Below are 21,920 nucleotides of genomic sequence, written 5' to 3'. Positions count from 1 at the left end.
CACAAGGCGGTCTCCGGGCCCGTTTCCAGGCCGAGCCGTTTCTGGGGTCCCCGGGGTGTTTGGTGCTGTGGGGATTGGGTCGTGCGCACGGGCTCGCGAGCTGGCTGTGACACACGGCCGCTGTTAAAATCAAATTAAACTAATTAAATTACGTAAAACACATGAGTTGTGTCAGAAACGTGAGGTAACGAATGGTCACACTTCTGGTCTCCTCAGATGCCGCGTCCCGCTGCCGTCGGCGCCCTCATCTCGAAGCCGCAGGGTCCCAGCGTCTGCCCGGCGACCATTCCCGGGGACGTCGGCAGCTGCGTTTCCTCCGGGCAGGAAACTGGCTGCCGCGGGCGCATTTACGTGGAAATTGGCAAACAGCGCCCAACCGCCCATCAAGGGTTTTGCCCCCTGGGAGCTGCTGGTGAATCGTACCAGTGCCTCCTGGTTATGATTATTATCTGGTATTTACTTCGCCAAGTATGAAAACTCGTCATCTAAAAGAATTCTCTCGACGCAGACCTCCTGGATAACCGTCGACTCATCACGCGTCACTGCAGAGAACGTCTCTCGTCTGCTGTTGAGGCGGACTTGAGAGCCGTGCGCGGCGGCTTCCGGGGCCCAGGCGGTGGCCCAGGAGTCCCGGGCGTGCGCATGGCTCAGCGTGCGGGCGGTACTGCGTCCTGCTGACTGCGGTCCCCATGTTGTCCTTTCCATCCCCGGGACGTCTTATCCTGTGACTGAAGTCCGCAGCCCTCTGCCCCCCAACCCGCCTCCCCTCAGGAAACCACCCGTGTGTTCTCTGTACTTAAGAGTCCGTTTGCGTCTTTGTTCGTTGGCTGTGGTGTGGAGGTTCCACGTGCGTGTGGAATCGCGTGTTTGTCTTTCCGGGACGGACTGGCTTCGCTTAGCGTGACGCCTCTCGGTCCACGCACGCAGCGGCAGGTGGCGAGCGCTCCCCCTTGCTGACGGCCGAGTCTCCTCCGTCGTGTGCGTGGCACGTCTCGCCTTGGCGGTGGACACGCGCGTGCTTCCGTGTCTCAGCTGCGGGACGCACGGGGGCTTCACGTCTTCCCGGATCCGGGTTGTGTGTCTGCGGGCAGCGCGGCAGCGGGTCGCTGGGTCCTATGGTCTTTCTATTTATAGTTTTTGGGGAACTTCCATACTGTTTTCCACAGTGGCTGTGCCTGTTTACGTTAATATAAATAATATTTTATAAAGAGTAGCTTTTCCCCCCAAAACCAAATCCAGTGAGAAGGGGGTGTTTGGGGTTGCAGGTCTCTGCCATGCCGGGCAGGAGGAAGGGGCTGGGCTCTGGATCTGTGGCTGCCCTGCGGCCACCGCACCTGCTGTCGGGCGGGGGGGTCAGGTGGGTGGGGCGCACACGCAGGAGTCCCCCGAGAACAGCACATGGTCCTGACCCCCGCCACAGCCAAGGACGGAGGGGGTTGTGGGTGAGCATGGGGCTCTGCCTCCTCGGTCCCTGTGGTCCGTGTTTCCCCGTGAGGGGATCTCCCTCTACCTGAGCACTGGCCGGCGGGCCGGGGGGCCGGGGCCAGGGGGGGCAGACTTCCTGGACGTTGACACGCCCGTCTGTCCCTAGCGCTGCCACGCCGCCATGAGGAGATGCCTTCAGACACTTGGAAGCCATCAGACTCGCCGTGCCGGGTACGTGCGCCCCAAAATGCTCGCTTCGACTTCAGCTCGAATGTCATCGGCAACAGATCCTGTCGCTTGGCCCCCAGGTGGCGGGGCTTGCCGTGCGGTCTTTGGGAGTACGGTGCCCACTGAGGCGCATGCAGGCCGCCTGTGCACGGGCGGCAGCCGCTCTTTCCCACCAACGCCGCCCGTGCCCCGCGGCTCACACAGGGCGCTGGAAACCTCAGCTCGCCTTCCAGAAGTCCCCAGGGCAGTGGCTTTCTCTCTGTGACTCTGGGCGCCTGGTGACAGAGGCGGGGGTGGGGGGAGGGCTGAGCTGGTGCTGCCTGGAGCCGCGGCCTGGTCCGTGCAGAGCCTCAGCCGCCGTGCTGCGGTCTGCGCAGGGAGAAGAGGAGGCTGTGCAGACAGAGCAGACCGCGTGCCCTGTGCTGGGGGTTCTGGGGACCCCCGGGCTCCCCGTGGCCGCACTTTGGGAAGCGTGCCCCCTCCGGCGTGCCCCCTCCGGCCTCTGCTTCCTTGGCTCCGTTCTGTGCTCTCAGGATGCTTCTTGTTCCCGCTGTTGCTGCGCAGCCTGTCATTCCTCTTGTGCGTCCCCCTGGATAACGCCGCTGCCGGCGTCTTCCCCGCACCCCTGGGGGCCTGTGTGGTGCTCTCTCCGGGGCAGAGCGGCAGGGTCCCAAGCTGGTACCTGTGTCTGGCCTGTTTCCCCCTCCCCACCCCGGGGGTCGCTCCGGGCCAGTGGACGCCAATGGAGGGAGAGCCAGACCTGGTGACGCCGCACGGGGTTGGGGGCGGTGAGGCGGGAGGAAGAGGTGTCTGGGGACAGGCTGGGGCTTGCGGTGGGCCCCTCGGCACTCCCGCGAGGAGTCTGCAGGACACAGCGAGGGGGTGCGGCGGGCATCAGAGTCATGGGGGGAGGAAGCCCCTGGGACGTGGGGGGACACACACTGGCTCTCCCTGTGCGCAAGGACAGCAAGGGTGGGTGGGGCACCACGGACTGGCAAGGGCAGGCGACGGACCCCTTTGTCCCCTGGGGGCTTGGTGGGGGCAGGTGGCCATTCTGTGGGGGTGGGCATGCCCGTCTGGGTGTGAGCATCACACCCCTGGCAAACGGACTTGGGCTGGGCTGCCCTCCCACCTGTCTGGGCCTGGGTTGTATGTCCTGATTAACTAGGCCGGCGCTGGGGGGGCAGGGGTCAGGTGGGCCTCTCCGCCCTGTCCCACGGCCTGGCCCAGCCTGGCTCTGAACAATGTCATCCATGAGTGGTCACCTGTGGGCAGTGGCCAATTTCCAGGACTTGACGTTGGCATCTGGGTGGGAGTCTGGGCAGAGGCTGAGCGCTCTGGAGGAGGCCCCCTCCTCCTCTGGGGCCCTGCAAGGAGGAAGAGGCTCGGCTGAGGGCCCTGCCTCCTGCCTGCAGCGCCCACTCCGGAGGCTGCTAACCTGGCTGCGGGCCCCCACACTGTCAGGGGGCCCAGTGTGCCAGTGTGGCTGGAAGGGAGGCAGCACGGGGGAGCCTGGCATGGCTTGAGGAGCAGGGGTCGGCGGGGTGGGGCTCCACTCACACGGCCAGGTGCGGCCGGGCTTATGCCAAGGGCTGACCTCACGGTCCGTAACAGCCGCGCCCCGGCTTGTGGTGGGGTGCTGTTGCCTAATTAGGTTCTACTGTGCCAGCCCTGCTGAGCCCCACGCCCGGCCCGCGCTTACAGACGTGTCCGGGCACGGATCCTGGGCTCCCGGGGCGGCAGGAAGCCGTGGTGCCTGCTCGGGGACCGGCCGGAGCCGGCTGGGACGGCGGCAGGAGCTTGCGCCGGCCTGGTGGGCTGCAGCGATCTTGCCGCCTCGGGTGAACCTGGGCCAGGAGACCCCACACCTGCAGGTGAGCCTGGGGCTGGGACATGCAGAGGGGTGACCGGGAGCAGAGGGTGCGCCCGTGAAGGGCTGTAGTGGGCAGAGCCGGGCTGGGGCTGGAGGGACCCATGAGCCCTGGGTGCCCTGGCCTTTGGGCCACCAGGTCTCTCCCCATGCTCTTCTGAGGCACGGGACCCCGGAGAGCCCATGGCGGGCAAATTCTAGGTCTACTGGAGGGGGTAGGCCAGATGGAGGTTGGGGGGCCGGAGCGGGCCAGGATGAGGGAGGGACAGACTCCTGAGGGACAGACCCAGGGAGGGGGCATCAGAGGCCTGGGTTTCAAGCATCATGTGCTAAGATTGGTCTGAGGGGACCTGGGGAGAGGGGTGCCGTGGGGAGCCTGGGCCTGCCCACCTTCGGTCATGCTTCCTCCTTGGGCAGAGCACGGCTCTGGGTGTCTGGAGGGCCCAGGTGTCCCGAGGTCTACCCCAAGGCTAGGCCGGGAAACTCTGTCCTGGGCCCAGTGGCCTCCCACCTGGCCTCTGCAGCCCCTCTCTGGCCCCCAGGGAGGAGGAAGTCCCTGGAAGGAGACAGCCAGGGGAGTGAGGAGAGCTGGTTGGCTGGAGTGGGGATTCCAAGCTGGAAAGGAGCCTGAGCAGAGGCCAGTGGGGCTGAGACTTGGGGGGCACAAGGAGGCAGGCAGAACCTGGGGCCCCACCAGGGGTTTGGAGAACAAAGGCGCTCCATCTCCTGCACAGACCATCAGGTGGCTGAAAGGGCCTGAGCCCCAGGGCCGGGGGGGACGGTGCCAAGGGCTGTGGGAAGGGTGAGAGGGCAGCCTCCTCGGCCGTTTCTGGGCCCCGGGGCCCGCCCCACCACGGCCCGCAGCACGCCGGCTCCTCCTTCACAGCCGAAGGCACGGGCTGATTTCTGTGAAACGATGCCTGTTCTGTCTTTGAACTTCATGGAGCTGTGGGAAGGTCCCAGCGCCGGGCAACGGTCACACTTTGGTGACGCTGTGGTGACCGGTCCTCACCTGGGTGGGCTGTTCCGCTCCGGAGGGCGGTGTCTGGGCTGTCCTACAACAAGGGCCCCAATCCCACCCTGCCGTTGGCCTGGATGGCCGGCCAAGCCTCATGCCTGCCACCCTGCTCTCTCTCCAGGTGTGTGATGACACGCAGGTCCAGCCTCTACTCCAGAGGGGGACGCCGGGGGCCCCAGGGACAGAGGGACCTCAGAGCGGCTTCTTCCGGCCTCCCGCGCACAGCTGGCCCCAGCTGGTGACCCAGGCCAGCCCCATCTCTCGCCTTCTGCCCCCGGCCGACTAGAGGCCTCCACCCTCCATGATGGCTCCTCCACCAGGGGACCCAGGGCCCAATCTGAGGACTGGACAGTCTTTCCTGAACATCAATATTCTGCCTGTGGGTGAGTGAGGCCTCTGGTCAGACACGGACGTGGTTCGGAGTCCAGTCCTCCCTCCCGGGAGAAAGAGTTCTGCCTGTGCCCCCAGAACAGGGGGGCTGCCGTGGGCGGGGGGCCCAGCATACGATGCCAACAGTGGCTGGTGTGCCCCGTCCCCAGTGCACAAGGGTGACATGTCTTTGCTGGTCTTTTTCCGAGATGGGGGGCTGAGGTGGCCTCACCCAAGGACCCTGGCTTTCCTCTAGTTGAGCAGGAATTGTGGTTCAGGAACAAGTGCGTCCAAGGAGGGCTCCCCGCGGCTTCAGGCAAAGGCGATGCAGGCTTCCTGCAGGGCTGGGGCTAAGAGTGGGAGAGGGGACCCAAGCAAGGTCAAGCCCCCACTGCCTGCAGCCCGGGTGTACCCTCCGCTCAAGGGCCAGGGCAAGGCTGGCAGAGGGAACAGACTTTCCTGTTAGGAAGACGGCTTTGGGGCTGCTGGCTTGCCCGCCAGCTCTGCCTGTGTCAGTGGGACCCCTGGGGTCCTGGCCCAGCTCGGGGGTCCTCAGCACAGCCGGGCTGTGCATCCCGGGGAGGCTCTCAGTGTCCCTGGGCCTGTGGTCTGTGCCTCCCCGTGGCCTGTAGGCAGTGGCATCTGTGGTCTCCGGAATAGGGTAGCACTGGTTTGGAGCATGCGGTCTCCTCTCCAACTTCTGGAGAGTTGTGGTGTCGCGTGCACACTGGAGCGCTCACATCTCAGGTACGTGGCTAGAGAAGGTCCTGCCACGTGAATGTGCCACGGAACCACCGCCTTACGCTTGTTTGTGGCATCTCGGCTTCCAGCGCCTGGAAGCACACAGGAGTACAAGGGTGCAGGCAAGCCTGGCCAGCTGGGAGAGCCCCTCCCCGAGGGCAGGGTGGGAGCCGGCAGACACCGGCTTGGCCGGCAGACACGGGCTGCAGCGGCTCTCCTGCCGTATAATTTGCTCGAGCCAGAGACGGTCTGTCCATGTGGAAGACTCGCATACTGCTCGGTGGGAGCCTGCAGGCCGGGCAAGGCTCTCTGAGAGGCAGGGGGCTTATCCTTTTCCGCCCCAGGACAGCTGGTCCTGAGTCTCCCGCACCCTGGGTGCAGCGGAGGCCACTGGGGCGCGTCTGTGCCCAGTCCCACGGCTCAGGCCCCTCGGGCCGGGGCGGAGCTGCTACCTCTGGGCTGGGGTCCTGCCAGCCCCTGACTCGGGAGTTTGGGCTTGGAGCCGGGGGGCCTGCTGGCGCCCACCTGGAGCGGACAGCTCCCAAGTCCACTGACTCTCCCGCTCTCGACTCTGAGCAGCAGTGGGTGGGCCTCAACGGCTGGTGCAGGGGCCCTGGCTCCTCCTGGCTCCTCCTGGATGGATGGGCAGCGGGTGGACCCGGACTCAGCTCTCTCGGGAGGTGGGGGAGGAGAGCCAAGAGGGAGGGCCATCGGGGTGAGGCCCGGCCAGCAGGCCCGCGTCTCGGGGCGGTGGCCCATGTGCATGCGTCCCGGTGGGTAGATTTGCCCAGGAGGACCTGCTCGTCCCCAGGGTCTCTGCTGCCTGCTCAGGGGGAGGCCCCTCAGGGTAGCGGTGGTGGAAGTGCGCGTGGGCACGTGCATGTGGCAGGAATTGGCGTGCACCCTGTGAGGTTCTGTGCATGTGTGTGGAGTGGGCTGTGTGTGTGCTCTGTGCGCCCCTGTGCCCCAAGGGGCCGGACCCGGCTTGTTCTCCCACATTCCCCAGGCATGTCCCAGCAGGTCTCCTCTGCCAAGGGGACACGTCTGCTCAGAGGCCCACAGCCCCCTGCCCAGGCTCTGGGGCTGCTGCTCGGCTCAGTCTGGGACGGACACCCAGAGAAAGGGGTGCTGGAACAGAGAACAGGGAACCCAGGCAGGGCCCTGGGGGGAGGCTGTGGGAGCCAGGGGCCATGGGGGAGGAACGGGCTTCACCCTCGGACTGCTGTCCCCTCCCCGTGGCCCTGTCCCTTGCCTGTCCTACCTCCTGCTTTCTGTACCCCACTGGTGCACCCTGTGCTCTGCCTCCCCTCCATGCCTGGCTCATGGGTGCAGATGCAGATGAGACAGGCTCTGGGCTTGGTTCTGGGCCGAGGGCTGCGGCAGGTCCTTCCAGAAGGCTCCCTGGGGCAGCACCACTGAGCAAAGGCAGGGCAGGAGAGGCCCTGGGCCCTGGAAACAGCAAGGCCATGGAGCAGCCCGCATGTCCTGGCGGCTGCTTGGGGACAGTCAGTGGCTATAGTTCTGTTTCCCTGGTGGCCAGGGGATTCCTCCGGGTCTGGGCTGACGTCTGTCCGGTTGCCGTGAGCCACAGCACCGTCCTGGCTGATCCCAGCTCAGTCCCAGAGGGGAGACGGTGTGTGTGTGTGGTGGGGGTGAGGCTCAGGGCGTGCCCAGGGGGGTGTATGGTTGGGGTCTGTTCTGGGCTCTTGGTCTCGAGGACCTGGGTCGGTGGCTTGTGTGGGGGCAGAGCCGTCACCCGGTGCCTGCTCTGTGCCACCCATCCCGGGACTCCCAGCCACGTGTCTGCGAAGGGCTGCAGGCACCAAGTTCCCGGTGGGGAAGTGAGTGTGGCCTCAGCCCCTCGGCCCCCTTGTGGTGGGGAGAAAGGTCGCTTCCTGCCAGAGCTGAGTGCGTGGACCCCAGCGGCCCAGGACCAGGGCTGGGACTGTGGGACAGTGCCCGGAAGGTGGCCGTCTCCACGGCAGGTTGCTCACCCTTGTCCTTGCGTATCCGCGGTCACAGGTTTCAGTTCGAGCGACTGGGGGCTGCTCCGTGGGTGAGGGTCGGGGAGACCACTGGAGCTGCTCTCTGACAACCTCAAGACAAGTGTGCTGAGGGCCAGGGGTGCCGGGCACAGGCTCTGAGGGGCGGGCTGCACGGGGTCCTTTCCGGGGGCTGGTAGAGACCTGAGCTCGCAGTCTGGGCAACTCTCTGGCCCCGACAGACAACACACTGGGCTTTGCAGGTGGCCGGTCAGCTCTTGGTGCCCTGGGGTCCTGATGCTGGGCCGGCCGGGTGAGAGCCAGGCCTGTGGGACTCAGCAGGACAGACATAGAGGCCACGCCCTGCTGGACCGGGTGTGCTGCCACACAGGGTGCTGGACAGGGCCTCAGCGGGGGAGCGGGAGTGGCTGTCCTCTGGCCACCTGGTCACAGACCAGCACTCCCTCCAGGGCTTTGGAGGCTGGGGTCTGTCCTCTGGGAGGGGAGCACCAGGTTCACCCCGGCCCCAGCTGGCGTGCGTATGAAGGGGACCCGAAAAGGGCTTCTGTAACAGAACTGGCAGGGGAGGGGCACCCTGGGGACCCTGCTGTCTCGGGAGCAGACTGGCTGCTCCCGTCTGCGTCTCCTACAGCCAGGTGGGGAGGGGCTGCCGTGCCGTCCTTTCTCTTGGGGGGTCCAGATCATAGCCTCCTTTCTCCCCCAAGGGCACAGAGGGGCTTACAGTGGGAGAACTCTGGAGGACCTGCCCCAGATGCTGGGCACCTGGGCCCGCATCCCCGGGGATGGGCCGTCTGCAGCAGCTGGAGCTCTCCGGCAGGGGTCAGACAGCCCATGGGCTCTGGGGGTGGGGGTGGGAGGCCAGTTTGAGCTGCCCCACTCCACGGCTCGACCCCCCCAGATGCCGGGCCATTGGGCTGAGAAGGGTCTTTCTTTCACTGTGCCCTGTCCCACCGAGGCCTGGGCCAGCCCGGTGCTGAGGTGTGATGCGGCCCCATGACGCTCAGAGACATTCAGTCACTCCTGCAAGCTCACACAGCAAGATTTCCAGACAGAGGGTCCAGCCCGAGGAGTGTCAGCAAGAGGGTCCGGATGCTGCGGGGTGAACGAGGTCATAACATTGGACCTGATGCACAGAGGGAACGGAGACGGTGGGGTCTCTTGGGCTGGCGCTGCGGGTCTCCTGGAGCGGGAGCAGCAGGCCTCTGTTGCCCTCTCTGGGCATCCCCAGTGCTTGGCTGGGGCTGCTGAGGGACGGCGGGGCCTGGAGCTGACTGGTCCTGCTGCCTTCCTCTCCACGTGTGGGTGCCCGGCTTGGGGAGGCTGGGGTGCATGTCCAGGCCTGTGTCCTCGCGGAGCCGGGGCCGGGAGGCGGAGGGAGGGGAAGCAAGCCTGTGTGCACCAGGCGGGAACAGGATGTGTGGACCTTCAAAGTGTGTTCAGATCCCCTGCCACCCCCTGGGACCCCCCGCCAGCTCTCTGTGTGTCATCTTGCTTGTAGTTCTTTTCTTCCTGACTATGAAAGCAAGAAGCGAAACTTCCTCAGAGGAGATGCTTTGGAAAATACGGGAAAATATAGAGAAGAGATGGGGTCTGCCCACCGCCGTGAGCACCTTCCGGGAGGCTCTGAGCTCACTCAGGTCTCTGAGCTCCCGGCACCGCGCCCCGAGGAGCCCTACCCTGGGGCTGGGACGCGGCCTGCGTTCCCTTCAAACCCAGGAATTTTCTTCTGGAGCCTGGTTTTTAACGGCTGCCTCACAGTCCAGTGGGCACGGCCCAGCAGCTGCCACCAAGTGTCGGGGAGTCTAGAAGCACTCACGGTCACCGAGGAGGCTGCGGGGCTGTGCCCCCGCTGTTTCCTCCGAGGCCTGTGTCTTCGGGACTGTGCCCCCGGACGCGCGTGCACATCTCTAGCCTCCCGCCGAGCTGCCGGCCGTGCAGCAGGGGCCAGAGAGAGGGGACTGTGGCCTCACCCGCTGCCTTTCCGGAGCCAGCCCGCCGGGAGCAGACCTTACCCTGAGGAGCAGGTGGGCAGGTGACCACAGCTCCCTGGACGGTGCTCGCCCCGCGCTCCTTCGCTCCCCAGGCAGGGACACCCCCGCCCCCCCCAAGGCAGCCTTGTATCCAGGGCGCAGCCTGGTTTGGGGAGGTGACATCATGTCCTGCGCCCGAGCCAGCGTGATGGAGTGACCGCTGCGAGGACTCGGTGGGTGTCGGCTTCCTCTGGGGCCGCCTCGCTCGGCAGACAGAGTTCTAGCTGGTGGCCAGTTCGAATCTCCAGTTTGGGGGGAGTGTGGGAAGGGTCTCTCCTCCCCAGCAAGGGGAGACGCGCCAGGCTTCTGGGGCTCCTGGGACAGGTTCCCTGAAGCTTGCCAGTTGTGGCCGCTTTCCCCGGCACCCTGGGCGCTGATGCTTCTTGTCCCCGGGAGGCCGGCCTGGCTGGGTGAATGCGGCCATGAGCTGTTATGTCTGTGCTTGAACCCACAGGGTGACCCGAACTCCAGGCTGGAGTCCTCCGGAAGCTGTGGTTTCCCGTGGCCTGAAGCTGGTCACACATGGGAGATTGGTTCTGACGAGCGTGGGGCTGGCGGCTCCCAGCTTTCCACGGATGGGAGCCTGACGTGTGTCAGAGCGGTGCTGGGCCCTGGGACACAGACCTGGCTCTGCTGGCAGATGGGAGCCTGACAGACTGAGACCCTACGGATCAGTCTGCGGGGGAGCGAGTGGTCTGGGCGAGGCCAGGAAGAGGGGCTCTGCATTAGGGAGGAGGAAAGGGGTCAGCGGTCACAAGCAGGGGATGGAGCTGGTGGTGGTCCCCAGGGTGTCTGGAGGCCGGTGGACAGGCCAGGCTGTGTGGGTGCTGTGGCGGGCGATCTGGGGGTTGCTTCCTCTGGAGGGGAAGCCTGGTTTTGTGGCATTTCCTCGGTGGGGCCAGGGAGCCCACGTCCTGACACTGCGGGGCTGGGGCTTCTCTGGGTTGGGGGCTGGCTCTTTGACCGCCCTGGCAGGCCAGAGAGAGCCAGCCCAGCCAGCGGCAAGCTTAGCAGAAGGTGTTTGGGTTTCCCTGAGACTGCACAACAGGCGGGTGCTTATAAGGTGGGAATGGGGGAGGAGGGACTGGGGAGGGGGCTCCCCTGACCAGGCTTGCTGCACTGGGTCGCAGGACCTCCCTGCGTGTGGAGCCTGGGGAGGGCGGTGTTGGGGGCAAGGTGGCTCTGCCCCCCCTGATTTCAAGAGGGAGGTTGGCTTCTGGTGCAGCCCAGCCCTGGGGGCTCCAGCTCTGCCTGGCACAGGGTGGAATTTACTGCCTGCTGGGCTCAGAGGGGAACCGGTGAGGGCCCCTCCTCCCTCCATCCCCCTGGGGCCGCAGGAGTAGCCCAGCCCTGTCCCTGTTGCCTGCTGCCAGCCGCAGAAGGGCATGGGGTGTGAGCTCGGCTGCCCGCCCCCCAGGACTCACCCTGGAGCTCAGAGCCGACAGCCGACACTCGCTGGCCCAGGCCCCTGTGCCCGGAGCAGGCAGGGAGGGAACAGCAAGCCCAGACCTGGCCCGTGGAGTGAAAGGGTCTTCCAGATCTTTCCAGCCAGCTGGAAAAGAGTAGATAAGCATCAGGCAAGGAGCGTTCCTCCCAGCTGGGCTGGGGGCTCTTCTTGGAGCCTGGCCAGCGGCCCCTGCCATTGGGGGGTCACTCCCATTCAGGATGTCCAGCCCCCACTCCTTCCCGAGCTCACCTGGGACCCTCTGGGGCCTGCTCTGCCTGGAGCTCTCAAACCTTGAGCATGGACAGCTCCACCCCAGACACCCCTCTTCCCAGGTTCCCTGTTGCAGCAAAGAGCACCCCCAGACACTGGTCCTCACGACCTCAGGTCCCCTCACTTCCCTCCACCTGCACGGCCATGCCCTGTCTGAACTACCTCTGTGTCTGCTGCCCAGGCTGCCAGATAGCCTTCTTCCTGCAGCTTCCGCCCCCCTCCTTCCCTCCTGCCTCTACCCACCGCACCCGCCCCAACTACGTGGAACACCTTCTTACTTTTATCTCTAAGACCCTTAGTGATCTGACACTGGCCCATGCTTCCCTCACCAGCCTCCCCCCTCCCCTGGCCAGGGGGGCCTTGCAGGGGGTTTGTCCTGGTGTGGCCAGGGCATCATGGAGCATTTCCAGCCCCCCCTCCAGAGCTGGGCTGCCCTGCCCAGGGGTCTGGGCTGGCCTGCAGGAGCTGAGACCCTCGCCGTGTGGATGGCCGTATTAGACGTGGCCTTGCCCAGCCCTGACCCAGCTTGTGGACCCTGCCTTGACCGACCAGAGTTAGGTGGAAACACCCACCGCATCCACTGACAGAGGCCCTTCGGGGGCTGGCTCCCTGGTCTCCAGGAGCCTGAGGCAGGTGCCTTCTCTCTGTGCCTCAGTATCCCCCTCAAAGAAAAGGTGCTATTGGGAGTCAGTGATCCCTGAGGGCTGGCAGTGGTTTCCAGACCTTTGGCTCATCAGAGGTGGCCCTCCCAGGGTATCCTCCCCCTTCCTCAGGTGGGCAGCAAAATGCTTGCGCTGGGAGGGGGTCAGCCGCCCACGCGTCCTCCTGTGCCCATGGGAGATGCCTGGCACAGCACTTGTGCCAGCGCTGGCCGGGCCCGGCCGCGGTCTGTCCCCAGGCTCCGGCTGTGTGTGTGGGAGGCCGGAGCCGGCAATGCTGAGACCTGATCCCCGCACACTGTCTTGAGTTCTGATTGAGAACGGGACGTCTTAAGACCAGATGCTGGTGAAAATTGAAACACACACTTTCTAAATTTAGCCGGTTGAGAATTGCACATTCCCCCAATTAGGCGTATTGATTCGGCGCGCGCTGGCTCCCCCCGCCTCACTTGCTGTGCCGCCGGCTGCCTCCACGTGTGCCTCTCTGGGCCCCCGTGTCCTCGCTGGGCTCTCACCGGCTCCCCTGTTACTCCTGGAGGCAGCGCTGCCCGGAGGGACAGTCTCAGCGTACAGGGGCAGCTGGGCAGTGTGGCTGGACTCCTCTCCGCCAAGGCTGAGCAGACACACGCCTGAGGCTGCCCTGAAGCTGGGCCCAAGCCGTGTGTGTGTGGGAGAGCAGGGGGCACGTGGTGCCCTGCCTGCAGGGACCTTGTGATCTTCCTAGGCAGCGACACTCAAAACAAGGGCAAGCCCCTTGTGACATGGTGTGTGAAGTTCCCTGGCTCAGACCTTGGACGCTGTGGTCTCAAAGTGGGTGAGCACCAGGGACAAGGCAAGCACGGAAGGCTTCCTGGAGGAGATGCCTTGCTCCAGGCCCTGGAAACCAGGCGGTGGGGCCCCCTGGGTGCCAGACTCAAGGGTCTGATATTCCATGACTGGAGAGTAGAGTCCTTGAGGATTTGGAGCCAGGAACCGCCTGGACAGGCCTGTGTTCCAGCAGCGTTGGTGGGTTGGGGCTGGGGGAGGCCAGAGGCCAGAGTGGGTCTGGGAGATGTGGGAAAGGAGGACAGGCCAGGGCAGTGCTCAGGAGGAGTGATGGAGGGCTACGAGGGAGAACAGGCTGTCCTCGCTGCTGGAGTTGCTCCCAGAGGACCCGGAGGTCATGGTGGGCATGTCCACACACCACGTGCCCTGCACAATGGCCTCTCCCCATCCTCATGGCTGGGCTGCCCAGACCCCCTCCCCTGCTTCTCACAGTGTCTGGAGTCTGGCTCAGAAGGCGGGGTCTCTCCTGGGGGTCTCTGGTCTGCATCCCAGCTTTGCTCGCAGCAGGAGTCCGGGCTTCTCTGTTTCATTGGCTTGGTTTCGGTCTCTCTGTCCCTGGGCCTCCTTCCCTGGGCCACACCCCCAAGGTCTGCTGGGACGTGGCCATGCCCAGGCATCTCCGCCCCCGGACTGGCATCCCAGTCCCTCTGAGACCAGCCACCTCTTCCCCTGGCTGAGCCCCATGCCACTGGGGAAAAGGTGTGCAGATGGGGACGGGTGGCAGTGTCACCTACTTTGGCCTGCTCCCAGCCTGGGTGGGGGGCTCTCAGCCAGGCAGTGACGCAGGGGGGCCTGGGGCTATCACTCTGAGGAAAGCCTTGGAGGCCCTGGGATGGGCAAAGGGCAGAGGGAAGCCCACAGCCTCTGCCCGGCCAGGGCCCTGCTGTGATGTCTCTGAAGCTAACTGTGGGTACCCACGGGTATGATCCCAACACGTTGTGGGTCCTCAAGCGAGAGTCTCATCCTGGCCTGGGTGTGGCTTCTGCAGGGCCACACCCAGCATGTCCCAGAGGCTGTCACCCACCCACCTTCTGTCATATCTCAGGGTCCTGGCCACTCGGGGTTGTAGGTCGGGGTGGGGAGCAGACCCAGCAGCCCTGGCCCTTGTTCTGGGCTCTGGGCCGCCCGCCTGTCGGGGGGGAGGGTGCTGGGGGCCGGGTGGGCGGAACCTGGAGGAACCGAAGCCCAGAGAAGGGAAGAGTTTGGTTGAGGCTTGTGCTGGTCTCACCGGCATCGGGCCACCTGCTGTCGCTGGCCCAGGGGCAGCTGGTGGGGTCTTAGCCTCCCTGGACACTGTTGCCTGCTGGACATGTTCTCTCGATCTGTGTCCCCTCTCCTCTCCCACTGCTGCCTCCTGCAGAAGGGGGTGGGAGGAGGGGGCAGAGGTGGGGGCCCCCAGGAAGCCTGGTATGGTGCGGAGGTCCTATGAGGGAGGGCCCCAAAGGGTTCAGGGCTCATCTCTGTGGCTGCTTCGGGGGGGGACCTCTAAGATCCGGAGCAGTGTGAGGGGGACATATTCTGACATCGTGGCCTCCTTGGTGTATGAGGCTGGTTTGGGGAGAGGAGGCTGTGGGCCAGCCCCACTGTCGCTCTTCGTCCTATTTCCCAGACGGCAGTGGGAAGCAGCCCTCCCCCCCCCCGGGGCACCGCCCCCCCCCCCCGCCCCGCCCCGCCCCGCCCGGCACGTGGACTAAGGGTGCCTCCCGCCTGGTGGGGGAGCTGCTGCCCCTCAACCCACCAGGCCGAGACCCTTGTGCAGGTGTCTCCGCTTTCTCCACCTTACATCTTGGGGGAGGGGTGAAGCCAGGCAAGCACCCCTGCCCGCTGCGCCCAGCTGCCTGCTCTGCCAGCGCCCAGCCCCTGGACTGGGAAGCGTCCCCGGTGCCCCGCTTCGCAGTCCCACCGCCTGGGGCCACGCAGAGGGGCGTGGAGGGGGAAGAAGAGGGAGCGACGAGGCCGCACCTCTGCGGGGAAAGCCTGCGGGCCCCACTGTGCCTCCCGCTCTGCGCCCCGCTCACGTCCGGCTCTACCCCCGGCTCTGCGCCGCGAGCCCCGCTCTGCGCTCGGCGCTCCTCGCCTCTGCGCCCCGCGCCCCGCTCTGCGCCCGCTGCGGAGCCCGCGCCCCCGGCCCCCACCGCGCACGGGGCGGGCAGGGGGTGTGGTGCGGGCGGCACGAGTGACAGCGCTCTCCTCGCGCGGCGCCTCCACGGGGCGCAGTGTCGGCGCGCACAGCCCGCCGCGGGCCGCCCGGCCTGATGCCGCCCGAGCCCCCGCCCCGGCCCCGGCCCCGGCCCGAGCCAGAGGCCGGCTGCTGACGGCGCCCCCGCCGCCCCCGCCGCCCCCGCCGCCCCCGCCGCCGCAGCCGCCGCGGAGACAATGGACGCGGGAGCCGCCCCGCCGAAGCACAGTAGGTGCCGCGCCGCTCCCGCTGCTGCGCCCCAGGCTCGGTGGACGCGCGGGGGCGCCGCTGCTCGGGCGGGTCGGGGCCGGCGCGGAGAGGGGGCGCCCCGTTGGCTCCGCTGCGCTGCGGGGCGGTGGCGCGAGCGGCCTCTGAGGTCCAGACCCGGGAGGGAGGGCTGGGATCTTGGAGGCGGCGGGCGGGGGTGTGGGTGCGGGATCGCGTCCGGCAGGTGAGGGGCTCTCTTGGAGGCCCAAGTGCGCGTGGAGGCATCTGGGGCTACCCGCTGCGAACTTTCCTCCCCTGATTTCGGGCGGATGGGGCGCTAGGGCTGTGACCCTGTGCAGAGGCTGACCCTCCCGCTGAGCCCCGGGAAGCCACCCCGTCCCCTCACTGGGTGTGGACGGTGCGGCAGGGGCACGGCCATCATCTGAGCCTGTGGGGAGGTGCTGGGCAGAATGCGGCCACGGTTGGCCCGGGCCCTTCTGCTCGGCTGCGTGTGGGGCTCCGGCCCTGACCAGCACTGGCAGGGGGGTGTGGTGGGGCCTGCCCTGGCAGGGGACCCTGTCGCGCTGTGGGGGGGCTCCCTAGGCTGTTTGTAGGGCGCTGGCACTGACTCTAGGGAAGCAGTACCTCTTGGAGTGCAGGGCCTGCTGGCAGAGGTAAGGGACACACTTTAGGGGAGGCGGAAACTTCTGGAGCCGGCAGAGGGAAGATGCTAGGGGCTCAGGAGGGCTCCCCCCACCCCCACTCCCACTCTGCTTAGAAACCCTGGAGGCAGACAGAATGCTGACTCCCCAGCCAGAGTGGCCTTTCTCCCATGGCCTTCCCCATCCCTCACAGATGGGACTGTCCCATATTTGTGTCCTTTCTGTGCCTTCCGCCCTCATCTCCCACAGATGAGGCTCAGCTCTCTTGGCACTTGGGCCACGGTGCTGAGATGCTTGTCCTGAAGAGGCCGTTAGAGTCCTGCCAGGGTTCCTGGAGACCAAAGCCTCAATCGGAGCACTGTAGCCACAGAGGGGAGTTCGCGCCCCAGGGAGCAGGTCAGAATTGGGGTCAGGAGCCAGCATGTGTGCCCCGAGACCTGACTGTGGCCCCTGCCTGGGGAAACAGAAGGGACGGGCTCTGCCGCCGCCCAGCCCCCACTTCACGGAAGTTCTCACTGAATTTAACCCATGGTCACGTCTGCATGGCCCTAAGGAGAGGGTCTGAGGGTTCCAGAAAGAAGGGTGTCTGTGGCGGGTGGTGTGTTGTCTGACCGAAGGGTCCTTCAGCCCCCTTCCCCCAGCCTGAACATCTTGGTGGCCCTGTCTTGGCCTGTGCCTGGCCAGAGGCTGTGGCTCTGCCCCCCCCAACCCCCTCCCCCAGAGGCAAGAGAACTGACACTTCTTGAGGGGTCATAGGACTCAATGTGAGCCTGTGCTGGGCAGTGCCCTCATATCCTGGGGCTTCCTAGAGGGTGGGCCCGGTGACCCTCACGTTTTGGACCCTGGCCCACCTGGGCTTTGGAAGCGAGCACGGAGCTGGGGTGGGGTCTGCCCGGGGCCTGCGGGGCCTCTGGCCACCAGCGGCACTGATGGGCTGCTGTCGGGGTGCAGCTGTGAGCAGGGAGGAGGTTGGGCTGGCGGAGCCCCCTCCTGAGCGTGGTCTGCTGGGGACCTCCTCAGCTGGTGCCCGAGCCAGGTCTGTGGGGTCCCCTAGGTGCCAGGGGGTACTGTGACCCGTGCAGACCCTCCTGGTGTGGACGGGTGGTCCGGTCCCGCCCAGGCCCTCAGTCCCTGAAGTGGAGAGTTCAGGTTACATAATTCGCTCCCCACAGCGGGCTGTAGTGAGTGGCAGGAGCCGGGTTTGACAATAGGAGTTGTAATTGGATTTTAATTTTTAATGCCTGTGATAGACAAAGAGCTGCAGGCCTATTGGTACATATTCTGTTACCCTGCGCCTAACAGGGCTACTTCGTTGGGTGTGACCGTCGCACCAGCCCTTTGCCTGCTCTCCGGAAGGGAGGGAGTCTGGCCCGGAGATCCACAGGCTGCCTGCCACCGGCTCCAGTGCTGGACGGGGCGAGGGCCGGGCTGCCAGCGGGCACTCCTGTCACCGTTAGGTCTCCCTTCTCTGTCTCACGCAGTCACATCCACGGAAGCCCCCAGGCCCTGAGTGCGGAGAGGGGGTGGCCGCTGGAGGATCATATCCACAGCGCCCACGGCAGACCCGGCCAGGCCCTTGGACCCCAAGGACCACTGGGTACCGATGGCCCTGGACCTTTGGGGATCTGCCTGCCTCCCCCATCTGCCTGGCTGTCCCTGGGGAGCCAGAACTCTGTGACCCGGTTTCCCAGGTGCTGGGGGTGGGTGCACACCTGGCTGGCCCTGGGGTCTCCAGATGGCCTCAGGCCCCAGGCAGAAGCAGGACCCCCGTGCCATCGGCCCCGCCCCCAGCCCCAGCTTGAGGGGTCCCGGGAAGCAGGAGAGCTCCGTCCCCCCTGCACTGCCCGCCCTCTGGATTATTCTTAGGTTTGTTGTGTAACAGACACAGCATAGGGAGCAAGGGCTCCTGGGAGCTGTCTCCAGCAGCTGCCGCCAGCCAGCCACGAATGGGGCTTTTGTCCTTCTACCTGCCCAGCGCGGGGGACGAAGGAGGCTGCCTGCTCACTGATCCCAGCCGAGACCTGGACAGCTGGGGCTGTGGCGAGGGGGCCTGGGCCGGCCCGTGCTCTGGGACTCCCCGGAGCTGAGTGTGGCATGGAGGCCTCAGCCTGCGTGTGTGCACACGTATTCTCACAGGCATGGTGGTCTCGGGAGGGGGCCTGACCCAGCCCCGTCTGGCCCCTCATGGCCCTTCTTCCAGTCTTTCCGCCCCCTCTGCACTCCCAGCAGCCTCTGGGGCTTGGTTCTGGGGTCTCCACCTCCCCCCGGCAGAGCGGGCTCCTCACCTGTTTCTCCCCGCCTGCTCGCCGTGGAACCCCGCATGGTGCCCCGGTGGGCGGTAGGCGGGAGGCTCCAGGAGGCGGGGGGAACCGGCAAGCCGCTGGGCGTGCAGAGGCCTGGGGCAGGACGTCCACTCAACCCAGAGCCCGAGTGGGGAAGGCACTCAGCTCGCTTGTGTCCTGGGGGGTCGCCTCCCTGCTCCCCTGCCGCACCCGCGTGTGGACCCCAACACTCACATGCATGTGCGTAGACGCGCAGTCCCGAGACGGGAGGCCTCCAGGCTGCTCAGGGGAAGGAGGTGAGCCAGCGGGCATATTGGGTCCCCCACTTTCCATCCTCAGACTCTGCTGTACTCAGAGGGGACTTGGCAGTCGGGCCAGTGTGAGGAGCCGGGAGAGACACCGGCATTATGGGGACACCAGGGACGGCGTGGGCCTGGGAGGCAGAAGGACAGGGAGGGCTGGGGGCCATCTCTGAAATGTGTCTCGCGGACACATTTGGAACATGTGGAAGAGCCCAGGGAAGCCTCTGACCCAGGCTAGCCACCTGCTACCCCCAGCGTGGCCTCTCCTGGTTCCCTTACTGGCTGTGGGCACCTAGCCTACGGTCCTTCTGTGCCCCTCTGGAGAGCTCGGGGCTCTGATCCAGTCTTTCACACAGAGTGTGTAGTTCCTGCCGGTGTTGGCGGCTCCGGGGCCCCAAGGCTGCTGTGGGCCTTGTCTGGGAGTCCCCCAAGCAGTTATACCCGGCAGAGACACCCACCTTAATAGGAAGGCTGCTTTCTCTGCGAATGCCATGGGAGGTGGTCCTCCAGGCCAGCCCGAGGGGACTGCACGGTGCCCCACAGCGGCCAGAGCAAAAGAGCAGGAACCTCCGTCCCTGCTGGGAGGCTGGGGGCCCCAGGTCAAGGTGTCCAGGGCTGCATTCCCTCCAGAGGCTCTCTGGGAGGACCCTTCCTGCTCTTCAGCCCTGAGGGCCCGCGGCGTCGCTCCAGTCCCCGCCTCTGTCTTCACATGCCCCAGTCCCCCACGTGTCCTCCCGTCCTCCTTATAGAGACGCTTGTCGTGGGATCTACGCCCCACCTGGGGCGACCGTTTCTAGCTTGGTCACACCCGCAGAGACCTTCTGCGCCAGTTCCGGGGTGTGGGTGCGCCTCTTGGAGGCCAGCCCTTGACCCTCTACAGTGGTCTTGTTGTGCACCCGCCATGCTCCTGCTCAGGGCCTGCCGGCCGGCGGCAAACCCAAATCTCAGCCCCCCAGGCCCTACAGATGGGGACATGTGGAGGGCAGGAGCGGAGCTGCTCCACACAGAGCCCCTGACAGGCCTGGGTTCCTACCACCCCAGCTGTCCAGAGGCTCCTGGGGGAGGGTGGGGGGGTGCCCTGGAGGTCCTGGCCTCCTGGGGGAGGTGGGGGTTCCCCTTCAGTGAATGGCTGCTCCTGGACCCAGCCAGCCGGCGGTCATGGCCACCCTGAGTGGTGGGGACTCCCAAGCGCCCCTTCCATCAGAGCGGGCTGTTTTGCTGGTGAGGGGAGGGCTGGCTCCGGGGGGCTGAGCGGCCTACAGCCTTGGGGTCTCCAGGGCGTCTCTGTACCAGAGGGATTGGGCAGCCCCTGGGGCACTGGCCAGCGGCTCTGCCGAGGCACCCCTGGTCTCAGCATGGCCGCGAGCAGCTCTCGAGCTATAGTGGGTTTCAGGTGCTACCTGGGAGCACGGAAGACGCAGCTGGAGAGAGGTGGGGATATCACCATAGATAGAGACGGGCCTTTGAAATGGGCTCCCAGGGGACGCTGCCAGCCGGAGGGCCCCGCTGGAGGGCCTCAGGCGTGAGGGTGCGTGGGGAGGGGAGAGCGGGTCCGGGGGCTCTGCCAGTGCTGGCTGGCTTTGGTGGGAAGGTGCAGCCCAGGCCCCGCCCGGGGGAACCGGGGCTAGGAGGACCCCCAGAGTGGGGCAGACTGGGATTGTCCCCCTGCTCCGCCACCGGCCCCCATGTGGCCTCGGGCAGGGGACTGGTTTGAGCATCTTCACCTGTGCGGTGGGCAGGGGATGAGAGTCCAGCCGCCGCTGGCAGCCACGGCTGCCTGCCCTCCCCAGCTTCCAAGGAGCAAGGCGGAGAGGCCAGGACAGGCCAGAGCCTCCTCCCAGCCTGCTCCCTGGTGCTCTCTGGAACTCCGCTGTTCCCTGGAGAGCCACCTGCCCTCGGCTTCTCCTGCTGCCCTAGCAGGGCGCAGGGGCTGGGGGGGGGGGGGGGCACGGGCGGCTCTGGTGCGTGATCAGGAGGCCAGCTCTGGGCTGGAATGGCCTCTGGCGCGGGAGGCCTCCGTGTCCCTGCGTCCAGCCCTGGGTCTCAGTGTGCCTTGGGATGCAGTTAAGCCACTGGTCTGTATCCAGAGCTGCGGCCACTGTCCCCCCTCCCCCCGGGGCTTTCCTGCCCGCTGGACCCTACCCCCAAGGCCGGTCAGAGATGGGACCGCAGGGTGAGCTGTGTCCTTTCTGAGGCCGAGCATGGAGGTGGAACGCGGCAGGGTACCGGGGCCTCTCGTCAAGGGCCTGGTTCTTCTTCCTTCACCAGGGCCTGTCCAGCGCAGGACGGCGGCCCTCTGGTCATCTCCTCCACTAATCATGACGTGCCCCACTTTCTCAGAGCCTCTGCTCGCCCCACTGAGCATGGCTGAGCCTCGGGGATGCCTCCTGCCCTCCAGAGAGTATAAAAGGGGCTAATTCACGAGCCTGGTTGTGCTTAACACCTTCTACCCCTACCCGGGTCCCCTTGCAGGGGACACCTGGGCTGGGCAGGCAGGGTCCACATGTGAGGCCACGTGTGGGGTCGTGGCCAGGCGGGAGGGGCTGCGGAGCCCGGCCTGTGTCAAAGCCTGGCCCTGCCACTCCCTGGGCTGTGTGTTCCTAGGCCAGATAGTGGCCTCTCTGAGCGTCAGGCCCTCGTCACCGCAGAGAATGTGAGGGACGTGCCACAGGGGGATCGCGTTCCCGAGGCTGGGGCTCCGCGCGAGCTCCTGAGAGGTGGACTCTGGGGGGCCTTGCTTGGCCCTCTGGAAGCGGGACTGGGTACAGTTAGGATAGCCCCAGGTAGGGAATGCAGCCAGGGGCCCCGTGTACCAGGAGAAGGCCAGGGCACCTCCAGCCTCCCCAGGTCCGGCTGCCTCTGAGTTGAGGGTGGGGTGGGGGTCCAAACCATGAGGCCTGGAGCCCAGAGCCGCACGGGTACTCGGTGGTCCCCCCCACCTCGTGGGCTTTGCTGGCTCTTTTGGGTCTTGTCACCCAGGGAAGCCACGGGGAGGCCTGGTTAACTCCGGGAGCTGGTGGGGACTTCCGTAGACCTGCCTCCCAGGAGGCCTCCTTCCCCCGGCCCCTGGTCTCCCTCCAGCCCCAGGGACTGGCTCGAAGGCCACAGCCCCCATATTTTTGCGCTGGAGGTGGCAGCCCTGTGGGTGTGTGACCCTGGTGGGTCGGGACCCCCCACCAAGTGCAGATGGCTGCCCTGACACTACTGAAACTCTGCCTTGGGGACTGAGTGTCTCCTCTGGGGGCTGTGGTTGGTCCCTTCCCTGGGGGACTGGGCCAGTGTCACGGAGGGGAGAGGTGGGTGTGTGAAGGCCAGGCCCGTCCCTCCATCTCGCCTCCGCACATGCCCGACCGAGTCCTGGTATGTGCCCCCAGCTCTGGCCATGGCAGCCCTGACCAGAGGC

At 66.2% G+C, this 21,920-nt stretch overlaps 1 protein-coding gene across 1 annotated transcript in view; it reads left to right on the top strand.

Annotated features, from left to right (window-relative positions):
* Nucleotides 1-4,845: 4,845 nt before the first annotated feature.
* LOC111154783 (phospholipase C eta 2) overlaps nt 4,846-21,920 on the top strand; it is a 62,426-nt gene continuing 45,351 nt past the window's right edge. The window contains exon 1 of the mRNA XM_022514693.1: nt 4,846-4,924. Coding sequence (XP_022370401.1) covers nt 4,846-4,924 — 79 coding nt within the window. The remainder of the gene's footprint in view (nt 4,925-21,920) is intronic.

The sequence above is a fragment of the Enhydra lutris genome, unplaced genomic scaffold (genome assembly GCF_002288905.1).
Source record: "Enhydra lutris kenyoni isolate GAN:26980312 unplaced genomic scaffold, ASM228890v2 scaffoldscaffold38, whole genome shotgun sequence".
Classification (NCBI taxonomy): Eukaryota; Metazoa; Chordata; class Mammalia; order Carnivora; family Mustelidae; genus Enhydra; species Enhydra lutris.
This window is presented reverse-complemented; position numbering and strand designations above follow the sequence as displayed.